Below are 19,058 nucleotides of genomic sequence, written 5' to 3' on the forward strand. Positions count from 1 at the left end.
AGTGCTGGCTTTGATTTGTTCTTTTCATACCTTTCATTCATTTGTTCTTAGTACCCTTTCATACCTCTAGTTTCTCTCTCCCTTGACTCTCAGTCTGAAGAAGGGTCATGACCCGAAATGTCACCTATTCCTTTTCTCCAGAAATACTGCCTGAGTTACTCCAGTATTTTGTGTCTACGTTTGGTCATTCACTTGTTTCACTTGTGGTGAGAACTTTGGAACACATACTGGGAATAATTTTCACTTCCTGCGTTATGAACAGGCAAGGTTGTTCTACAGTTGTATCATGCATCAATGTCTTTGAAATCTCTGAAAAGTTATATGTCTTTTTTGAAGTGTTGATCCAAAGCGCATATTCATGCAAATCCATTGACTGATTATTTAATAAAGGGAATGACTTCTTTACCTTAATTGTTGAGATGCTGAATTGCCTTTGTAGTATCAACATTCACATGATAACATTCTCAGAAGTTGTGTTGTGCCAAAAATAATTTGCTTAAATTTCAGAACCAGTCCTTGAATTTAACTGGTAAAATGTTATGAAAAGCCATTGGTGTCCCATGTGAAGTGGGTTTGGAGCAAACTCATAGAAACATAGAAACATAGAAAATAGGTGCAGGAGTAGGCCATTCGGCCCTTCGAGCCTGCACCGCCATTCGATATGATCATGGCTGATCATCCAACTCAGTATCCCATCCCTGCCTTCTCTCCATACCCCCTGATCCCTTTAGCCACAAGGGCCACATCTAACTCCCTCTTAAATATAGCCAATGAACTGGCCTCAACTACCTTCTGTGGCAGAGAATTCCACAGATTCACCACTCTCTGTGTAAAAAATGATTTTCTCATCTCGGTCCTAAAAGACTTCCCTCTTATCCTTAAACTGTGACCCCTAGTTCTGGACTTTCCCAACATCGGGAATAATCTTCCTGCATCTAGCCTGTCCAACCCCTTAAGAATTTTGTAAGTTTCTATAAGATCCCCCCTCAATCTTCTGAATTCTAGCGTGTACAAGCCGAGTCTATCCAGTCTTTCTTCATATGAAAGTCCTGCCATCCCAGGAATCAATCTGGTGAACCTTCTCTGTACTCCCTCTATGGCAAGAATGTCTTTCCTCAGATTAGGAGACCAAAACTGTATGCAATACTCCAGGTGTGGTCTCACCAAGACCCTGTACAACTGCAGTAGAACCTCCCTGCTCTTATACCCAAATCCTTTTGCTATGAATGCTAACATACCATTTGCTTTCTTCACTGCCTGCTGCACCTGCATTCCTACTTTCAATGACTGGTGTACCATGACACCCAGGTCTCGTTGCATCTCCCCTTTTCCTAATCGGCCACCATTCAGATAATAGTCTACTTTCCTGTTTTTGCCACCAAAGTGGATAACCTCACATTTATCCACATTATACTGCATCTGCCATGCATTTGCCCACTCACCCAACCTATCCAAGTCACCTTGCAGCCTCTTAGCGTCCTCCTCACAGCTAACACTGCCCCCCAGCTTTGTGTCATCCGCAAACTTGGAGATGTTGCATTCAATTCCCTCATCTCCTTTTGTATTACACTTACAGACTGCCTTGGAACCACAGCATAACTCTCCTACATATCCCACATACAGTGCCCTCCATAATGTTTGGAACAAAGACCCATCATTTATTTATTTGCCTCTGTACTCTACAATTTGAGATTTGTAATAGAAAAAAATCACATGTGGTTAAAGTGCACATTGTCAGATTTTAATAAAGGCCATTTTTATACATTTTGGGTTCACCATGTAGAAATTACAGCAGTGTAGAAAGGAACTGCAGATGCTGGTTTACACCGAAGATAGACACAAAATGCTGGAGTAACTCAACGGGACAGGTACATCTCTAGAAAGAAGAAATGGGTGTCTGAAGAAGGATCTCGACCTGAAACATCACCCATTCCTTCTCTCTAGTGATGCTGCCCGCCCCGTTGAGTTACTCCAGCATTTTGTGTCTATCTTCGCCATAGAACTGTAGAGCACTGGAACATGCCCTTTGGCCCACAATATCTGTGCCGAATATAATGCCAAGACCAACCCTGATCTGTTGGCATATGATCCATATTCCTCCATTCCCCGCATATCTATGTGCCTTTCCAAAAACCTCTTAAATGCCATTTTCGTATCTGCCTCCACCATCACCCTGGTAGTGTATTCTTTTTAATCACCCTTTGTTTAAAAAAACGTTGCCCTGCACATCTCTTTTGAACTTTGCCCCTATCACTTTAAAGCTATTCCCTGTTGTATTTGACATTTCCATTCTTGGGGGAAAAGGTTCTTACTATTGACCCTATCTCATAATTTTCATTTCCTCCATCCACACCAGGTCAGAACTGATTTTGCAGTTGCCAACTTTCTCTATAATTAATAATAAAGATGTGAGATTGATATGCTAGCTTTCACAACCTATCAGTCAACCTCCTCAGTCAATGATATGCTTTTGAAGTCCAATCACTATTGTAAAACAGATAAACAGAAAAGATTACTAATGCATTGCACACAACTAAGTTCTACATATATGTAGGAAGGAACTGCAGATGCTGATTTAGACCGAAGATAGACACAAAATGCTGGAGTAACTCAGCAGGTCAGGCAGCATCCCTAGAGAAAAGGAACAGGTGATATTTTGGGTTGAGACTCTTCTTCAGACTGGGAGTCAGAGGAGAGGGATAGTAGAAGTATGAAAAGGTTCAGAACAAATCAGAGCCAGCACCGATGACCAAGGAAAGGTCGAGCCCACATTGGTCCTTTGTTGGCTGTTGAAGAGGTGATAACAAAGAGATATATGGATACAGTGGAACTAGAAGGACGACTAGGATGGGGGAGGAACATAGATGGAGGGAATGCAAGGGTTACTTAAAATTAGATAAATCAATATTCATTCCACAGGGTTGTAGGCTGCCCAACTTCCTCCAATTTGCATGTGGCCTCATTCTGACAGTGGAGGAGGCCCAGGACAGAAAGGTCAGTATGGGAAATTGAAGGGGAGTTAAAATGTTTGGCAAATGGGAGATCGTGTCGGTCATGGAGGACTGAGTACAGGTGTTTAGCGAAACAGTTGTCCAATTTGCGCTTGGTCTCGCCAATATATAGGAGATATACGGTCCCACATATAGCAGTTTAATAATGACCAGGTAACCAGTCTGGATGAAAAGAGACACAAAATGCTGGAGTAACTCAACAGGTCAGGCATCATGTGTATGAAGGAACTGCAGATGCTGGTTTAAACCGAAGATAGACACAAAATGCTGGAGTAACTCAGCGGGACAAGCAGCATCTCTGGAGAGAAGGAATTGGTAACATTTTGAGTCAAGACCCTTTTTCAGCCTGATGTCAGGGGAGAGGAAGTGTAAGGTGTGAAAACAAGACGAGGGAATTGGAGATCAAGTAAAATGTAGAATAGATCATTGTTAGCTGGGAGAAGGTAACAACAAAACAAACAGATAAAATGTATCGAAGACAGTAAGACTGGTCGGAGAACTGGGGAGGGATGGAGAGAGAAGGAAAGCAAGGGTTACTTGAAGTTAGAGAAGTCGATGTTCATACTGCTGGGGTGTAAGCTGCCCAAGCAAAATATGAGGTGCCGTTCCTCCAATACCTCCAAGAAAAGTCAATGTGGGAATGGGAGTAGGAGTTAATGTCAGGCAGCATCTCTGGAGAAATAAAATAGGTGACAGCACCTATTCCTTTTCTGCAGAGATGCTTCCTGGGTTACTACAGTATTTTGTTCCTATCTTTGGTGGAAACCAGCATCTGCAGTTCTTTCTTACACACAGCCTGGATGAAGTTGGTTCAGCAATTACCACTGGCTGAGGTAACGTCCTTGTTCTTCAAAATAATATTGTGGGATGTGAGAGAACAAATGGTATCTCAATTTATTCTCATCTGCAAGAAGACACTTAGCATTCCCTCAAGACCATCTTGGTTTTGTTTGGGCTGAGCGCTGGATATGGAGAACGCACAACTTTCTAAGTCAGAGGGCAATGTTGAAAGGCAAGCACATGTTGGTGCAGTTTAGAAATTGATGTTGTGTAAGGAGTGCTGGCTTATGATTTCATTTTAAATAGAAATACAGAAATGTGCACAATTCACTGAATGTTTTAATCCAATGTAGAACTGAGTTATATAAAGCCTAGACTATCTGTAGATTTTGGAAGCACAAATGGCAGTCTCTTTTCACCGGTTTGAATTTAGCCTACAATGATGAGATGGGACTCTGTTCTCTGAACCCGTTATAAAAAGTCGTAGGTGAAATAATTTTGGGCAGTCTCCATCCGTTTCCCAATGGGACTCAGGCCACAGCACGAAACCTCCCGTAATTAGGCACAAATTGCCAATCTGTCTCTGAAAAGCTGCAAGGATGGATGGTCTGGGAAATGGGAGCATTACGTTGGTGCAGTAGTTGGTGATCATTATGAGGTTCAGAGTTAAAACACATTACTGAAAGAACTAAGGGAGTTTTATGCTTCATGTAGCAATATGGTATCTGTCACATCTGTGTGTTAAATGCTATGGAAAGTTGCCTGAAGTTCATTTTTTAAAAACGCTTTGATTGTGGCTGGTCTACATAATGAAAACTGAATTTCTCCTTCTATGATAAAATATTAAAAGTTTACACTTAAAATTCGATATGCAGGTTAAGTCTGATCTCAATGCTCCAAGCTGTCTATCAATTAGATTTAACTGCCATTTATTTTGACTGGAAAAGTATGCACAGGAGATGGACATAAGCCAGTGTCCAGCTAATTTGTCCAGCTTAGAATGTCCAGCTAATTGCTTAACATCAAGTCTTAGAAAGATTCCATTTAACCTATCATACCTGAGCCAGCTCTTTGGAAAAGACAACAATTAATGCTACACCTCTCCTTCCCTGAAGCTCTGTAAATTATTCATTTGCATGTGCAGAGATTCAGTTTCCCTTTTGCAAACGAATTACTTGTACCTGCTGAATGCTTTCTCTCCATTGCGTTTTCATTTTTTTTCTGAGAAAATTGTATCTCAAGGAGTTCGTGGTTTGGTTTCATGTTATGCCTTCCTGCCAATCTGTTCTTCTCCAATTATAAATTTGATATGATTCAGCATTGAATTGCAAACTCAACGAGGTTGACTGTACAAAAGAACTTTGGACTCTCTCCGTGCAACAAAAAACAAAGGAAATGTCCATATTCTCCATTTTGTAGACAGCATCTGCAGCCCCTTGTGTCTCTGTCCCCACACTGAGAGTCTTAGGCTGAGTACCATTCAACACAGGGAATTGTCTTTTGGATGGAATGCAGAACAACTGGTCTTCAAGGCTAGGTTAAGACTCTATATTTTTAAGAGGTTTGAAACTGGAAGGATACAAGTTGGCGCCAGAAACGTGGTGAATCTTGTGTACTGCCTCAGTATAATCTACTATTCTTATCTTCTTGTACTTTGGTATGATTGTATCCATGTATGGTACAATTTTCCTGAATAGTATGCAACAAAAAAAAAAAAATCACGGTACCTGGGTACATGTGGCAAGAAAGTACCATTGAGATGTTGCCTGACCTTTACTCTTGCACTTTGTGGCATTTTTTGTAAACCAGAACCTTCATTTCTTTGTGTCTCCAAATGAACTTTGGTGTTGTTACAAAACTGCAATCCATCAGGTCTGGGTAATTTGCTTGGAACAAATAATACGTTTGCTCTGAAAATAACAACTGCACCAATATACCTGCAATTAACAGCCTACATATGTCTAATTTTCCATGCCACCATATTGAGAGGTGCGTCTCTAACATGTTTCATAATGAATTGTTTGCAGGTAGAGAAGACCGTAGCTTCACTTGCTGCAGCAGAGGACTTTGAAAACTCTTTGGGCCTTTATAGACTACATATAAGGCAACTGATTGAATGGGTGGCTAACACTCAGCATGAGTGGACTAAATACTCTGTACAGCACCTGCAATTTGAAACAATTATCACTCAGTCAGGTAAGGAAGATAAATTCCATGCCCTGTTCATATTTAAAATTATCTGACATCTTGTTCCTGAATTTCTGTTTTATTTTATGATCTCCATTACATTGACTGAAATTTTGTGACTCCTTGAACTATAAGAATTTTCAAACTCTTGACATTTCAAACACTTTCTGTAGAATTTGTATTGTATTTCTTTCAAGTATTCATATTTCCAATCATCTGTTATGGGAGGACAGGAGCAAGCTTTATTTTGTACTTGCAAGGAACTGCATTTGCTGAAATCTTGAGCAAAATACAAAGTACTGGAAGAACTATGTGGATCAGACAGCATCTGTGCAGGGAGAGATACATTTTGTGATGGGGTGGAAAGCTTCTTCAGATTTTGAAAAAGGTTCCCAATCTGAAATGTTGCCTTTCCGTTCCCTTTACAGATGCTGTATAACCTGCTGAGTTCTTCCAATACTTTCTTATTTGCTTAAGCTTTATGTTGTATTTGGCCAGCTCCACTCTTCACCTTTCTGGCACAAATGACCATCGTAGAACGTTGAACATGCAATAGTACAGGACAGGAACAGGCCCTTTTGGCCCACAATGTCCGTGCCAAACATGACGCTGGGTTAAACTAATCTCCTGTGCCTGCACATGATACATAATGGGTCCAGAAATGTCCCATTCAGATGTGTTCCGTTTGTTATTCAGTTGAGTAATGAGCGCACTACGCTTACGAGACCAAATATGTGGTCATTCAAATGCCATGCATATATCTATCGATTCTACTTCTTTCATGGTAAATAATAAAAGCCACTCTATTCCAATATCTTTTTCACCAGAATAATAAACTTCTTTCAAACAATGCTAAAGTGTTGAATTAAGGTTTATTTTTCAGTTCTTTCATCAGAACAATTCTTGACACATGTTTGGTTTGATCCTAGTACAACAGAAAGGTTCATGTTTTCCACTTGAATAAACCTGTTCAAATTTGATCAGTGAGTGTGATTGTATTTTGTAATAAAGGCATTTGAAATGAGAGGTTGTTCTGTTTACAGATTTTTCTCCCTTGTAATTTTTTTAAATCTCTTCAGATTTTTTTTATATTGCTACCAAGTGTGAGATTACAACAGCAGCGCAACAAAATGCATAATTTTAAATCCAGTAGAGTTCAGGAACGTTGATGGGGATGTATTTCAAAATTGGATGGAATTCTGAGATTTTTCAAAGATGCAGTACCTCTTGTCTGGTGGCTCTCCAAGTCATCTGGAATGAGTCCTAAATTTATGCTAAAGTAGCAGGATTATGCCATTCAGCTCAACAGGTCTACTCTGCCATTCAATCATGGCTGATCTATCTTTCCCTCTCAAACCCATTCTCTTGCTTTCTCCCCATAAACCCAGACACTCATACTAATCAAGAATCTGCTCAAGATTGACAGATTCTTGGAGATTACAGGAAGAAAAGGGTGGCACGGTGCCGCAGTGATAGAGCTGCTGCCAGAGACCCAGGTTCGATCCCAACTGTTCGTACGGAGTTTGTACGTTCTCCCCATGACCTGTGTGGGTTTTCAGAGATCTTTGGTTTCCTCGCACATTCCAAAGACGCACAGTTTTGTAGGTTAATTGGCTTGGTAAATGTAAAAATCGTCCCTAGTGATAGTGCTAATATGTGGGGATCGCTGGTCGGCGCGGATCCGGTGGGCCGAAGGGCCTTTTTCCGCGCTGTATCTTTAAAACAAAACCTAAAAAATACTAAAAATCTCCACCTATAAAAACATCCATTGACTTGGCCTCCATAGCCGTTTGTGGCAATGAATTCCACAGATTCCCCACCCAATGACTAAAGAAATTTCTTCTCATCTCCTTTCTTAATGTACGTCATTTTCCATTTAAAATATTCAATTGAATTTTAATTTGATCATAAAATTGAATGGCAGGAGTACCAGAGGTGTGGAATTTTATAATAATAATAATAAATTTTATTTATGGGCGCCTTTCAAGAGTCTCAAGGACACCTTACAAAAATTTAGCAGGTAGAGGAAAAACATGTAAGGGGAATGAAATAAATAGTAGAGACATGACTAGTACACAAAGTAAATACAGAATTCAATACAAAACACAGTATGAGGCAATTAATACACAGATGAAAAGGGACGGCACGTGGGGCTAAGGATAGGCAGAGGTGAAGAGATGGGTCTTGAGTCGGGACTGGAAGATGGTGAGGGAAACGGAATTGCGGATCAGTTGGGGGAGGGAGTTCCAGAGGCTGGGAGCTGCCCTGGAGAAGGCTCTGTCCCCAAAACTGCGGAGGTTGGACTTGTGGATGGAGAGGAGACCAGCTGATGTGGATCTGAGGGACCGTGAGGGTTGGTAGGGGGAGAGGAGGTCAGTGAGATATGGGGGGGCCAGATGGTGGAGGGCTTTGTAGGTGAGGATCAGGATTTTGTAGGTGATCCGGTGGGAGCTGGGAAGCCAGTGAAGTTGTTTGAGGACTGGAGTGATGTGATGCCAGGATTTGGTATGGGTGATGAGTCGGGCGGCTGCGTTCTGGACCAGTTGGAGTCGGTTGATGTAGGTGGAGCTGATGCCAAGGAGAAGTGAGTTGCAATAGTCCAGTCGGGAGGAGATGAAGGCATGGATGAGTCTTTCAGCAGCGGGCGGTGTGAGAGAGGGCCTGAGTTTGGCGATGTTGCGGAGATGGAAGAAGGAGGTTTTAATGACATGGCGGATGTGAGGCTCAAGGGATAGGGTGGAATCAAAGATCACGCCAAGGTTGCGGGCCTGGGGAGATGGGGAGACAGTGGTGCCGTCGATGGTGAGAGTGGGGTTATTGATTTTGCTGAGTGTGGCTTTGGAGCCTATGAGGAGGAATTCTGTCTTGTCACTGTTGAGTTTGAGGAAGTTATGTTGCATAATTTTCTAGTCTGCTGCTGTCTTGTGAGAAACCCATATCAAACAGAGCTTGAACTTTGATGCAATCCAAGTAGGTTTATTGCAATGGTTGCTGCAAGCAAACTGTATTCCCTGCAGTCTGGAATAATTTTTCTATATAGTTTTTACACTGACTTTGCATCCAAGGTTGAAATAATGCCAGCGGCAGTTAACTGGCTGCCTACCACTACTCACAGCTTCCCATCTCCACCCCTTTCCGTTGTCCACAGAGACCGTTCCCTCCGCAACTCCCTGGTTCACTCATCCCTTCCCATCCAAACCACCCCCTCCCCAGGTACTTTCCCTTTACATTGTTCAGTACTGTGGTTGCAACCTCATTGGGAATGATCAATCCCATTGCCTTAACACAGGCTTGTCAATCTATCCTGACATAAAATGGTAAAAAATCTATTCTTTCTAGGCAGTAACTGTAACTTTTCCTGTGTTACTTATTTTTTGTTGTTGTTAGCCCTTGGTCCCAGACAACTCATGGACTTTATTTGCACTGTGTAGGAAGCCATGTTTTTAAAACAACTATGACTTTTAAACCATTTCTTATGAAGCGTTCATTGCTAGCTGAGAAAATAGTTGTTCAGGCAATTGCAAAGTTTTAGATATTAGTCATCAAATTTGTCATTCCTTTCCTTCTTTTGCAAAAAGAACATTATAAATTGTTACCAAAGATAGACACAAAGTGCTGGAGTAACTCAGCGGGTCAGGCATCATCTCTGGAGCTTGGTATCCACTCCAGAGATACAGCCTGACCCGCTGAGTTACTCCAGCACTTTGTGTCTATCTTAGGTAGAAACCATCTGAAGTTCTTTGTTTCTACTGTGAATTGCTGCCACTTGCCTTAAATTACTTGGGTTTTGCAGATACTGGTTAAGGAAGGTCATTCACCATTACTTTTCTGAAGGCTATCCACAAAGTTCTTTAAGTGGTCTAATCTGATGTCAGATTCAGTTAAGTGCTTTCTACAGTGGATGTGATTTGTCTTCGTGAAGGATGAAAAATAATAAGGCTTTTAAACAAATCAATGTTAAAAAGTTCAGCGTCTAAACCAGATAACCTAAGTTAAACAAAGACACAAAGTGCTGAAGTAACTCAGCGGGTCAAGCAGCATCTCTGGAGAAAATGGATAGGTGACATCCTGACCCGAAACATCACCTAGCCCTGTCCTTCAGAGATGCTGCCTGACTTGCTGAATTATTCCAGCACTTTGTTTCCCCCCCCCCGTTAACCAGCACCTGCAGTTTCTTGCGTCTCCAATATAAACAAAGCACAGAAAGCAATGTGACTGGTGAGAAAGATGTGGTTGGTTCTGAGAGGGAGATGCAGGGGACAAAGAAAAAATCTCCTCTACTTGATTAACCTTTTGAAAGGGAAAAAAATTAACACATGTAAAATTAAATTGTCCGAATCAGAGAGGTTATTTGGCAAATATCTACTTATCTCACCGCAGAGCGCAGAGGATTGTGTCTTGTCAGAGGGAAACATAGTGGCGTAGCAGTAGAGCTGCTGCCTTATAGCACCAAAGACCCAGGTTCAATCCTAACTACATGTGCTGTCTATACGGAGTTTATACATTCTCCCCATAACTGTGTGGGTTTTCTCCAGGTGCTCTAGTTTCTTCCCACACTCCAAAGACGTACAGGTTTGTAGGTTAATTGATTTTGTTAAAATTGTAAATTGTCCCTAGTGTGTAGGATAGTGTTAATGTACGGGTTGATCGCTGGTCGGCGCAGATTCGGTCAGCCGAAGGGCCTGTTTCCACGTTGTATCTCGAAAGTCAGTGCTAACGGTTTCTGACATGTTTGGTCTGCAACACAGGAGTTAATACCCAACTTCATGGAGTTGGAAATGTAACTGTGTCTGGATTCCAACGCTGAATCTCTCTGAGGGTGTTACAGTTGTGTAACCTATAGTTCTGAGTGCATACGCAGATTGCAATGCTCAACTTTGCCCAAGAGTACTTCAGAAGTCGTGTCTGCCTTACCCAGTAATAACAGTGAATGATGGCTGCCTCACCCTTACTAATCGTGGAAAATCCTGGCCAAAACATGAACCATAATTAAATCTTCAGACTTATTTTCATGGAAAAGCAGGCAAAGTACGTTGTCAATTCGCCTGAAGTGTTTGATCTAGACAGCAATTTGGTTATTTTTCCCCATTCTACAGAATATTACACAAAAAGCTACAAAATATAAACAAGCAGAACATCTCCTAGCCCTGTCCTTCAGAGATGCTGCCTGACTTGCTGAATTATTCCAGCACTTTTTTTCCCCCCGTTAACCAGCACCTGCAGTTTCTTGCGTCTCCAATATAAACAAAGCACAGAAAGCAATGTGACTGGTGAGAAATATGTGGTTGGTTCTGAGAGGGAGGTGCAGGGGACAAAGAAAAAATCTCCTCTACTTGATAAACCGTTTGAAAGGGAAAAAAATTAACACATGTAAAATTAAATTGTCCGAGTCAGAGAGGTTATTTGGCAAATATCTACTTATCTCACCGCAGAGCGCAGAGGATTGTGTCTTGTCAGAGGGAAACATAGTGGCGTAGCAGTAGAGCTGCTGCCTTATAGCACCAAAGACCCAGGTTCAATCCTAACTACATGTGCTGTCTATACGGAGTTTATACATTCTCCCCATAACTGTGGGTTTTCTCCAGGTGCTCTAGTTTCTTCCCACACTCCAAAGACGTACAGGTTTGTAGGTTGATTGATTTTGTTAAAATTGTAAATTGTCCCTAGTGTGTAGGATAGTGTTAATGTACGGGTTGATCGCTGGTCGGCGCAGATTCGGTCAGCCGAAGGGCCTGTTTCCACGTTGTATCTCGAAAGTCAATGCTAACGGTTTCTGACATGTTTGGTCTGCAACACAGGAGTTAATACCCAACTTCATGGAGTTGGAAATGTAACTGTGTCTGGATTCCAACGCTGAATCTCTCTGAGGGTGTTACAGTTGTGTAACCTATAGTTCTGAGTGCATACGCAGATTGTAATGCTCAACTTTGCCCAAGAGTACTTCAGAAGTCGTGTCTGCCTTACCCAGTAATAACAGTGAATGATGGCTGCCTCACCCTTACTAATCGTGGAAAATCCTGGCCAAAACATGAATCATAATTAAATCTTCAGACTTATTTTCATGGAAAAGCAGTCAAAGTACGTTGTCAATTCGCCTGAAGTGTTTGATCTAGACAGCAATTTGGTTAATTTCCCCATCCTACAGAATATTACACAAAAAGCTACAAAATATAAACAAGCAGAACATCTTGAATGTATATTTTTCTGAAAAAGAAAAGGTAGATTAAGCCTGTCAGGGGACATTTTGCTGGCCCCGATTTGTCCTGTTTTTTTTTTTTCTCGCTTCGAGTTCCATTTCCCCTCATTCCCACAATCAGTCTGAAGAAGGGTTCCGACCTGAAACGGCACCTATCCATGTTCTCCAGAGATGCTACCTGATCTGCTGAATTGCTCCAGCATTTTGTGTCTATCGTTTGTATAAACCAGCATCTGCAAGGTGTAGATTAATGTTTGGGTTTCTGATGAAGCTAACGTAAAGCTCTAAGGGAAGGGTTAGTTTAATAATTGTATTAATGAGGCTATTCCGAGTGCAAGGCACACCCTCAATCGAAGTAAAGCCACAGTCTTGTATTGGAAATATAGTATTTTTTGAAGTTTCGCTTTGTCACAACAGAATATTTAGTAGTTACACCATGCGTGACAATATACCACAATCAGGCTGAAAAAGAGTCCAGATCTGAAACGTCACCTATCCCTTCCCTCCACAGATGCTGCCTGACCTACTGAGTTTAGTTTAGAGATACAGCATGAAAACAGGCTCTTCAGCCAATGGCGGACTGGCCTGGGTGTCAGCTTGCCCGAAGGCAAGTGGGCCCCTGATGAAGTGGGCCCCCTATATCAAGTGGGCCCCTGATGAAGTGGGCCCCCTTTGTCTCCTGGCAACCAATATTTTTAGACCCAGTCCGCCACTGCCTTCAGCCCACTGAGTCTGTGTCGAACAGCGATTCTTGTACACTAGCACTATCCGACAAACTAGGGACATTTTTCACCAATGTCAATTAACTTACAAACCTATATGCCTTTGTAGTGTGGGGGGAAGCAGGAGCACCCAGAAATAAACCCACACGGTCACAGGGTGAAAGTACAACTCCATACAGACAGCACCCATGGTCAGGATTGAAACCGGGTCTCTGGCACTGTAAGGCAGCTATACCGCTGCGCCACTGTGCCACCCTGTTCTTCCAGCACCTTTTGTGTTTTGTGCTAGATGTTCAGATCTGTGGTTGAGTATGACAGATAATTTTGAAGCCAAAGCAAACTGCTGGAAATACTTAGTCACGCAGAATCTGTGGAGGCAAAGGAGTGGTCGATGTCTCAGGCCAAGACCCTGCACGCGGACATTATGCAGTACTACATTAATGCCTCTGTTACTTCTCACTGGGCTGAGAATGCTAGGCATGGCACTATTGAAGATGAAAATATGCTAGAAAATAATGCTAAACATTATTTATTACTCACATTTAGTAATACATTTAAAATTGTAAACAACAACTGTTGTAAACATTGCTAATTCTATCTTTTTAATTTAGTTCAGTTTCGAGAAACAGCATGGGAACAGGATCTTTGGCCCACAGGGTCCATGTTGACCAACGATCACTTGCACACCAGTTCTATGTTATCCCAATTTTGCATTCTACACACTAAGGGCAATTTACAGAAGCCAATTGACCTGCAAACCTGCATGTCTTTGGAATGTGGGAGGAAACCGGAGCACCCGGAGAAAACCCACGCGGTCACAGAAAGAACTTTGTACAGACAGCACCCGTAGTCAGGATCAAACTTAGGTCTCTGGCACTGTAAGACAACAACTCTACCGTTCCTCCACTGTGCTGCCCATCTACAACCAGTAAAATCCTGCTATTAAAAATAAATTGAAAATTGTTCCATCGTTTGAGATTCCTGTTGTCAAGACGTCAGACTGTGCAGATAATGTTGCCCTTGTTCCATTTACAGATCCAGATCTGATACTTTTCATAACTTTACACAGTGTATTATTACGAAACTAGGGCACGTTCCAGACAGGTTTGGTGCATTATTTGTGCATAGCCGAGGGGCAGGAGCTGAATAGGCGTTTCAATACGTTGTCTCAGCTGTAGCTGAATTAATGTCTAGGTTCTTTGTTGGCAACACTGGGTCTTGGTGGAAGTTTTCAGCTCAAATCTACCACATTGGCATTGTTTACTTTGTAGTTTGGTGAGAGCAATCCAGAATTCACAGCCATTGTTACAGATACTGAGAATTGAGAGATTTATCACAGATGTGAGTTTACTTTGTTGAGCTTAGCACTGCCTCTCAATGGAAATGGATACATCTGCAATCACTCTGACTGAAATCTGTGGTCATTTATTTCACAGAAGGTATTTTGCATAGTTGTCCAAATGATGAATTCAATAAAAGGGTGGCGCAACTGGTAGAACCGCTGCCTCACAGCATCACAGGTTCGATCCTGACCTCGGGTGCTGTCTGTGTTGAGTGTACATCTTCTCCTTGTGACTGCATGGCTTTCTTCCGGATGTTCTGATTTCTCCCGACATTCCCAAAACATGTGGGTTTGTAGGTTAATTGGCCTCTGTAGATTGCCCCCAATGTATAGGGTGTCGTTCAAAAGTGGGATAACATTGTGAACAGGTGATCGGTGGGCCTGTTTCTATGCTGTAACTTTACACCTAACTAAACTAAGCATTCCTCGTTAAAAACAAAAAGATTGCTTCTGTAACCCTTTCTTAGCTATAAGATGGATATAAAATCCATCTACAATTGATTTTAATTTTCCAATGTCAAAGTTGATCTCAATGCATTCTTTTTGGACATGGTGTTTGTCAAGTTGTTAAATACTTATGAAAGATAATCTCTGTATAATTACTATTCTAGCAGAACCAATTACTAAAGTTATTTGTACTGTGTTTTGTAGGACCAGTCCTTGGAGATTCGCTTGATGTAGTTTTTCCAGTTTTGATAAACTGCTTTCAGCCCAGCAAAGATCCTGAGGTGCGCCTCAAACTCTTCACAGTTTTATCCAAATTACTGCTGAATGCCAACGAAACTCTGAATTCTCGAGGGTAGGTACATTGTTGATGCGGGTTTAATTTTGATGCTACCACTTTTGCCCAAGGAAGAATTAGTCATGATAACCATTAATATCTCACATTGAAATATCAATAAAAGACTCATTGCTTGGCTGCTCAGTTTCCTGTAAGCTGCATGGTAAACATAGAGATAAATTGCTCCTTGCTGTGCAGTGACCACAGTAAAACCACCAGCAGGTATTTTTTGCAATGTAGTGAAGGTGTTGATGTCAGAAGTGGAACTCATGAATCAGTGGAGGTTTGCAAGCAAATAACATCGAGGTCCCATATAATTCTGTTATTGAGACCTTCATGGTCATCGATCACCACAGTGCAAGAATACGTAGTGAAAATCTTTTTTAAATTAGACCTTTTTAAAATTTTGTCTCGTAGTCCAGAAAAACAAGACTTTACAATGACACCCGCAATGCAATGATTCTTTGGTTATCTTGCTTGGGTTTAGAGTGGAAGATAGAAATGCCCAAGCCTTGTAACTGGGGCAAGCCCAGGCCCACATTCCTCTGTGGCTAATGAAGGGCTTTAATTCAGCAATTACCTGCAACCAACCAGAGATTTTCATCACTTTAGTCACCTCACAGGTCACTTCAAATGTTGGTGGTGTGCAACTGGGCAAATAGTTCTGTCTCCTCAAAATCTAAACTTAATTAATGAAATTCCATTAAAATGTTTTCAGAAGTTATCAGCTCTCAAGTAGTTTATTAGAATTATTATGGAAGGCCAATCATGTCCAAGAACTAGAAGATAGACACAAAATGCTGGAGTAACTCAGCGGGGCAGGCAGCATCGCTGGAAAGAGGGAATGGGTGACGTTTCGGGTCGAGACCCTTCTTCAGACCACAACCTTCGCTAAATTTCACAACATGTCCAAGAACTAATTCTTCTTCATCACTGTCTAGTTTAGTTTAATTTAGAGATATTGGCCCACCGAGTACGCACTGACTAACGATCATCCGTACACTAGTTCTATGTTATCCCAGTTTCACATCCTATGCACTGGGGGCAATTTACAGAAGCCAATCAATCTACAAGCCCATACATCTTGAAAAATGGAGAAAACCAGAGCACCCGGAGAAAACACACTCAGTCACAAATTCTGTACAAACAGTACCCATAGTCAGGATCAAACCTGCGTCTCAGGCATTATAAAGCAGCAACTCTGCTGCTGCACCACTGTGCTGCCCCTTAAATGAATACTGTTTGTATGCTTTATTTCTGGAATTTTTTTCAAGCTTATAATTCAGCACAATTTCTCGTTCATGGCAGAGGGCCGCATATTTAAATTCTTTGTCTCAAGTGGACTCCAATGGTTTTGTGCTAGATATTAGACTCGACGGGGGAGACTCCAAATGTTGATCATACACTTTCTGTGTAGACCACCCAATTGTTTTGCATGTCCCTGCTATTTTCCTTTATTCTTTGTTTTGCGTGATTGTTTTCGAGGGAGTAACTTTTTTTTACTATCTTTGAATGTGCGAATCCTCATTTGATAGCTGTTAAAAGCCAAACCAATATTTGTGCTTTGTTGTGGACATTTTAGATATCTACAGTCACAAAACAACGGCAACACACAAAACCCGAAAGGGTTCATTGAATGTAGCCCACCTTGACGATTTGCATTTATTTTGGATTTAATTTTTAGGGGGTTAAAATCATGTTTTCTAAAGGTAATCCAAATCAGTCACACAAAATGCATTTAACTATATATTAAGAAATTACTTTTAACAATGCGATGCTTCAGATGGAATTTGAATGCACTATTGATCAACAATTGCTGGGTCTATTTTAACTATAGTTATAAGGGAGCGCCACCTCCTGGGCTGTTGATATTGTAACAGATGGACGCGATTCTTCTCTCGTCCTCAAAATCTATCCTTTTGGCACGGCCATGCCTCTGGCTATGTTGTAAACTCACCCCACTCAGCTTGTGAATTGTTTTTAATTTCATAAGAATTTAGATTTTCTTAATGCATTTTTGCATCCAGGCATTGCTGGCAAATCCAGCTTGTGTTGCTTATCTCTAAGAGAAGGTGGTGCTGAGGAATCTTCTTGGACTGCTTCAGTGCTTCTGTTGCAGGTACATCAATTGTGCTGTTAAGAAGGGAGTCATAGAGTCATACAGTGTGGAAACAGACCCTTCGGCCCAACGCCCACACCGACCAACATTAGTCCCACTTGCCTGCATTTGCCCCATATCTCTTTAAACCTGTCTTTCCATATACTTGTCTAATTGTTTCTTAAATGTTGCAATATTCCCTGCCTCATCTACCTCCTCTGACAGCTCGTTCCATACACCCACCACCCTTTGTGTGGAAAAGGTTACCCCTCAGATTATTTTCCTCTTCACCTTAAACCTATGTCTGGTTCTCGATTCCCCTACTCTGGGCAAGAGACTCTGTGCGTCTACTCGATCTGTTCCTCTCATGATTTTATACACCTATAAGATCACTATATCGTAAATTGGCTGGAAACTGGCTGCTCTGATGGTGGGGATTTCAGGAACCAATCCTGTGGTCATCTGTTCAGCCATTCTGGTGTGAATGGTTGCAAATGCTTCAGCCTTTTGTATAACACACATATAATATAGAACATAGAACAGTACAGCACAAGAGTAGACCCTTTGGCCCACACTGTCCATGCCACACTGTCCATGCCAGGTTAAACTAATCTCTGCCTTCGCATGATCCTTTCCCCTCCATTCCATTCATAAACATGTGCATTTCTAAGCGCCACTATCATATCTTCCACCATCACCACCATCCCTGGCAGTACCTTCCAGGCACCCACTACACTCTGCATAACCGCAGGGTGACATAGTTACATTGCGGTAAAGCTACTGTCTTAAAGCACCAGGGACCCAGGTTTGATCCTGACTACGGGTATTGTCTGTACAGAGTTTGTATGTTTTCCCCGTGACCAAGTAGGTTTTCTCCAGGTTGCTCCAGTTTCCACCTACACTCCAAAGATGTACAGGTTTGTAGGTTAATTGATCGGTAAAAATGTAAAATGTCCCCAGTGTGTAGGATAGTGCTAGTGTACAGGGTGATCGCTGGTTCGCATGGACTCGGTGGGCTGAATGGCCTGTTTCCACGCTGTATCTCTAAAATATAAAGTAAAAGTCTAAAGTCTAACCAACTAACCAACATCTTTGGAGTGTGGGAGGAAACCGGGTTTGAACCTGACTACTCTGGAACACCCAGAGAAAACCCACGTGGTCACAGGGACAACATACATACTCCGTACAGACAGTATCTGTTGTCAGGTTCGAACCCGGGTCTCTGGCGCTGTCAGACACCAAGTCTGCTGCTGTGCTGCTGTGCTGCTGTGCCACCCCTGCTCTTGTGCTGTACTGTTCTGTGTATTACCATAGTTTCACGTGATCTACCACTAGTTTATTTTAATTGCTTACAAATACAAAATCAATGTATTTAAGAGTGTTGCTTCTAGTTTTGTTGTAATTTGGTAATGATAAATCAGATTCTGTTGCCTCGCTGCTGCTGTGCCTTCTATTGCTTGTCGTTAGATGTGTGCTGCCTTCCTCTTTGTTGTGAGCTTGCCATGTGCAGGGCCTGAACGCCTTTCCAGTCACCGAGGCTACAGCTGTTATCAAGTACGCAGGCTGAGTTGGGAAATACCCGACAAAGAAATCATTCAGAGCAGCCAACAAATCCAGCCATTTGAACCACAGTGTTCCAACTGCACATCAAAGCCTCAACCTTAATTGACACATTGAAGTATATGTTAAAAAAAAGGGTAAAGTTGGAATGAAGGTAAAATAAGTTAAGTCAACAACTAAGTTTTGAACCACCCGAACACAGTTCTCTACATCACACCTGTTGTGTACTTGTCTCTGCGGCCGCCAACTCCTTTCTGTTAACCAAGCCAGCTTGCTCTGAAAATATCCTGTAAACTGGTGGTTTTCACAATTTTATTTCATCTGTGTGTGTTGTGTGTGCGTGCAGAAAAACTCCTTTCAAAAATATTGAAACACACCTGG

At 41.8% G+C, this 19,058-nt stretch overlaps 1 protein-coding gene across 1 annotated transcript in view; it reads left to right on the plus strand.

Annotated features, from left to right (window-relative positions):
• Nucleotides 1-19,058, plus strand: part of LOC129706954 (dynein axonemal assembly factor 5) — a 109,133-nt gene that overhangs the window by 71,176 nt on the left and 18,899 nt on the right. The window contains exons 8-9 of the mRNA XM_055651631.1: nt 5,819-5,987; nt 14,890-15,037. Coding sequence (XP_055507606.1) covers nt 5,819-5,987; nt 14,890-15,037 — 317 coding nt within the window. The remainder of the gene's footprint in view (nt 1-5,818; nt 5,988-14,889; nt 15,038-19,058) is intronic.

The sequence above is a fragment of the Leucoraja erinacea genome, chromosome 20, assembly GCF_028641065.1.
Source record: "Leucoraja erinacea ecotype New England chromosome 20, Leri_hhj_1, whole genome shotgun sequence".
In the NCBI taxonomy this organism is placed as follows: Eukaryota; Metazoa; Chordata; class Chondrichthyes; order Rajiformes; family Rajidae; genus Leucoraja; species Leucoraja erinaceus.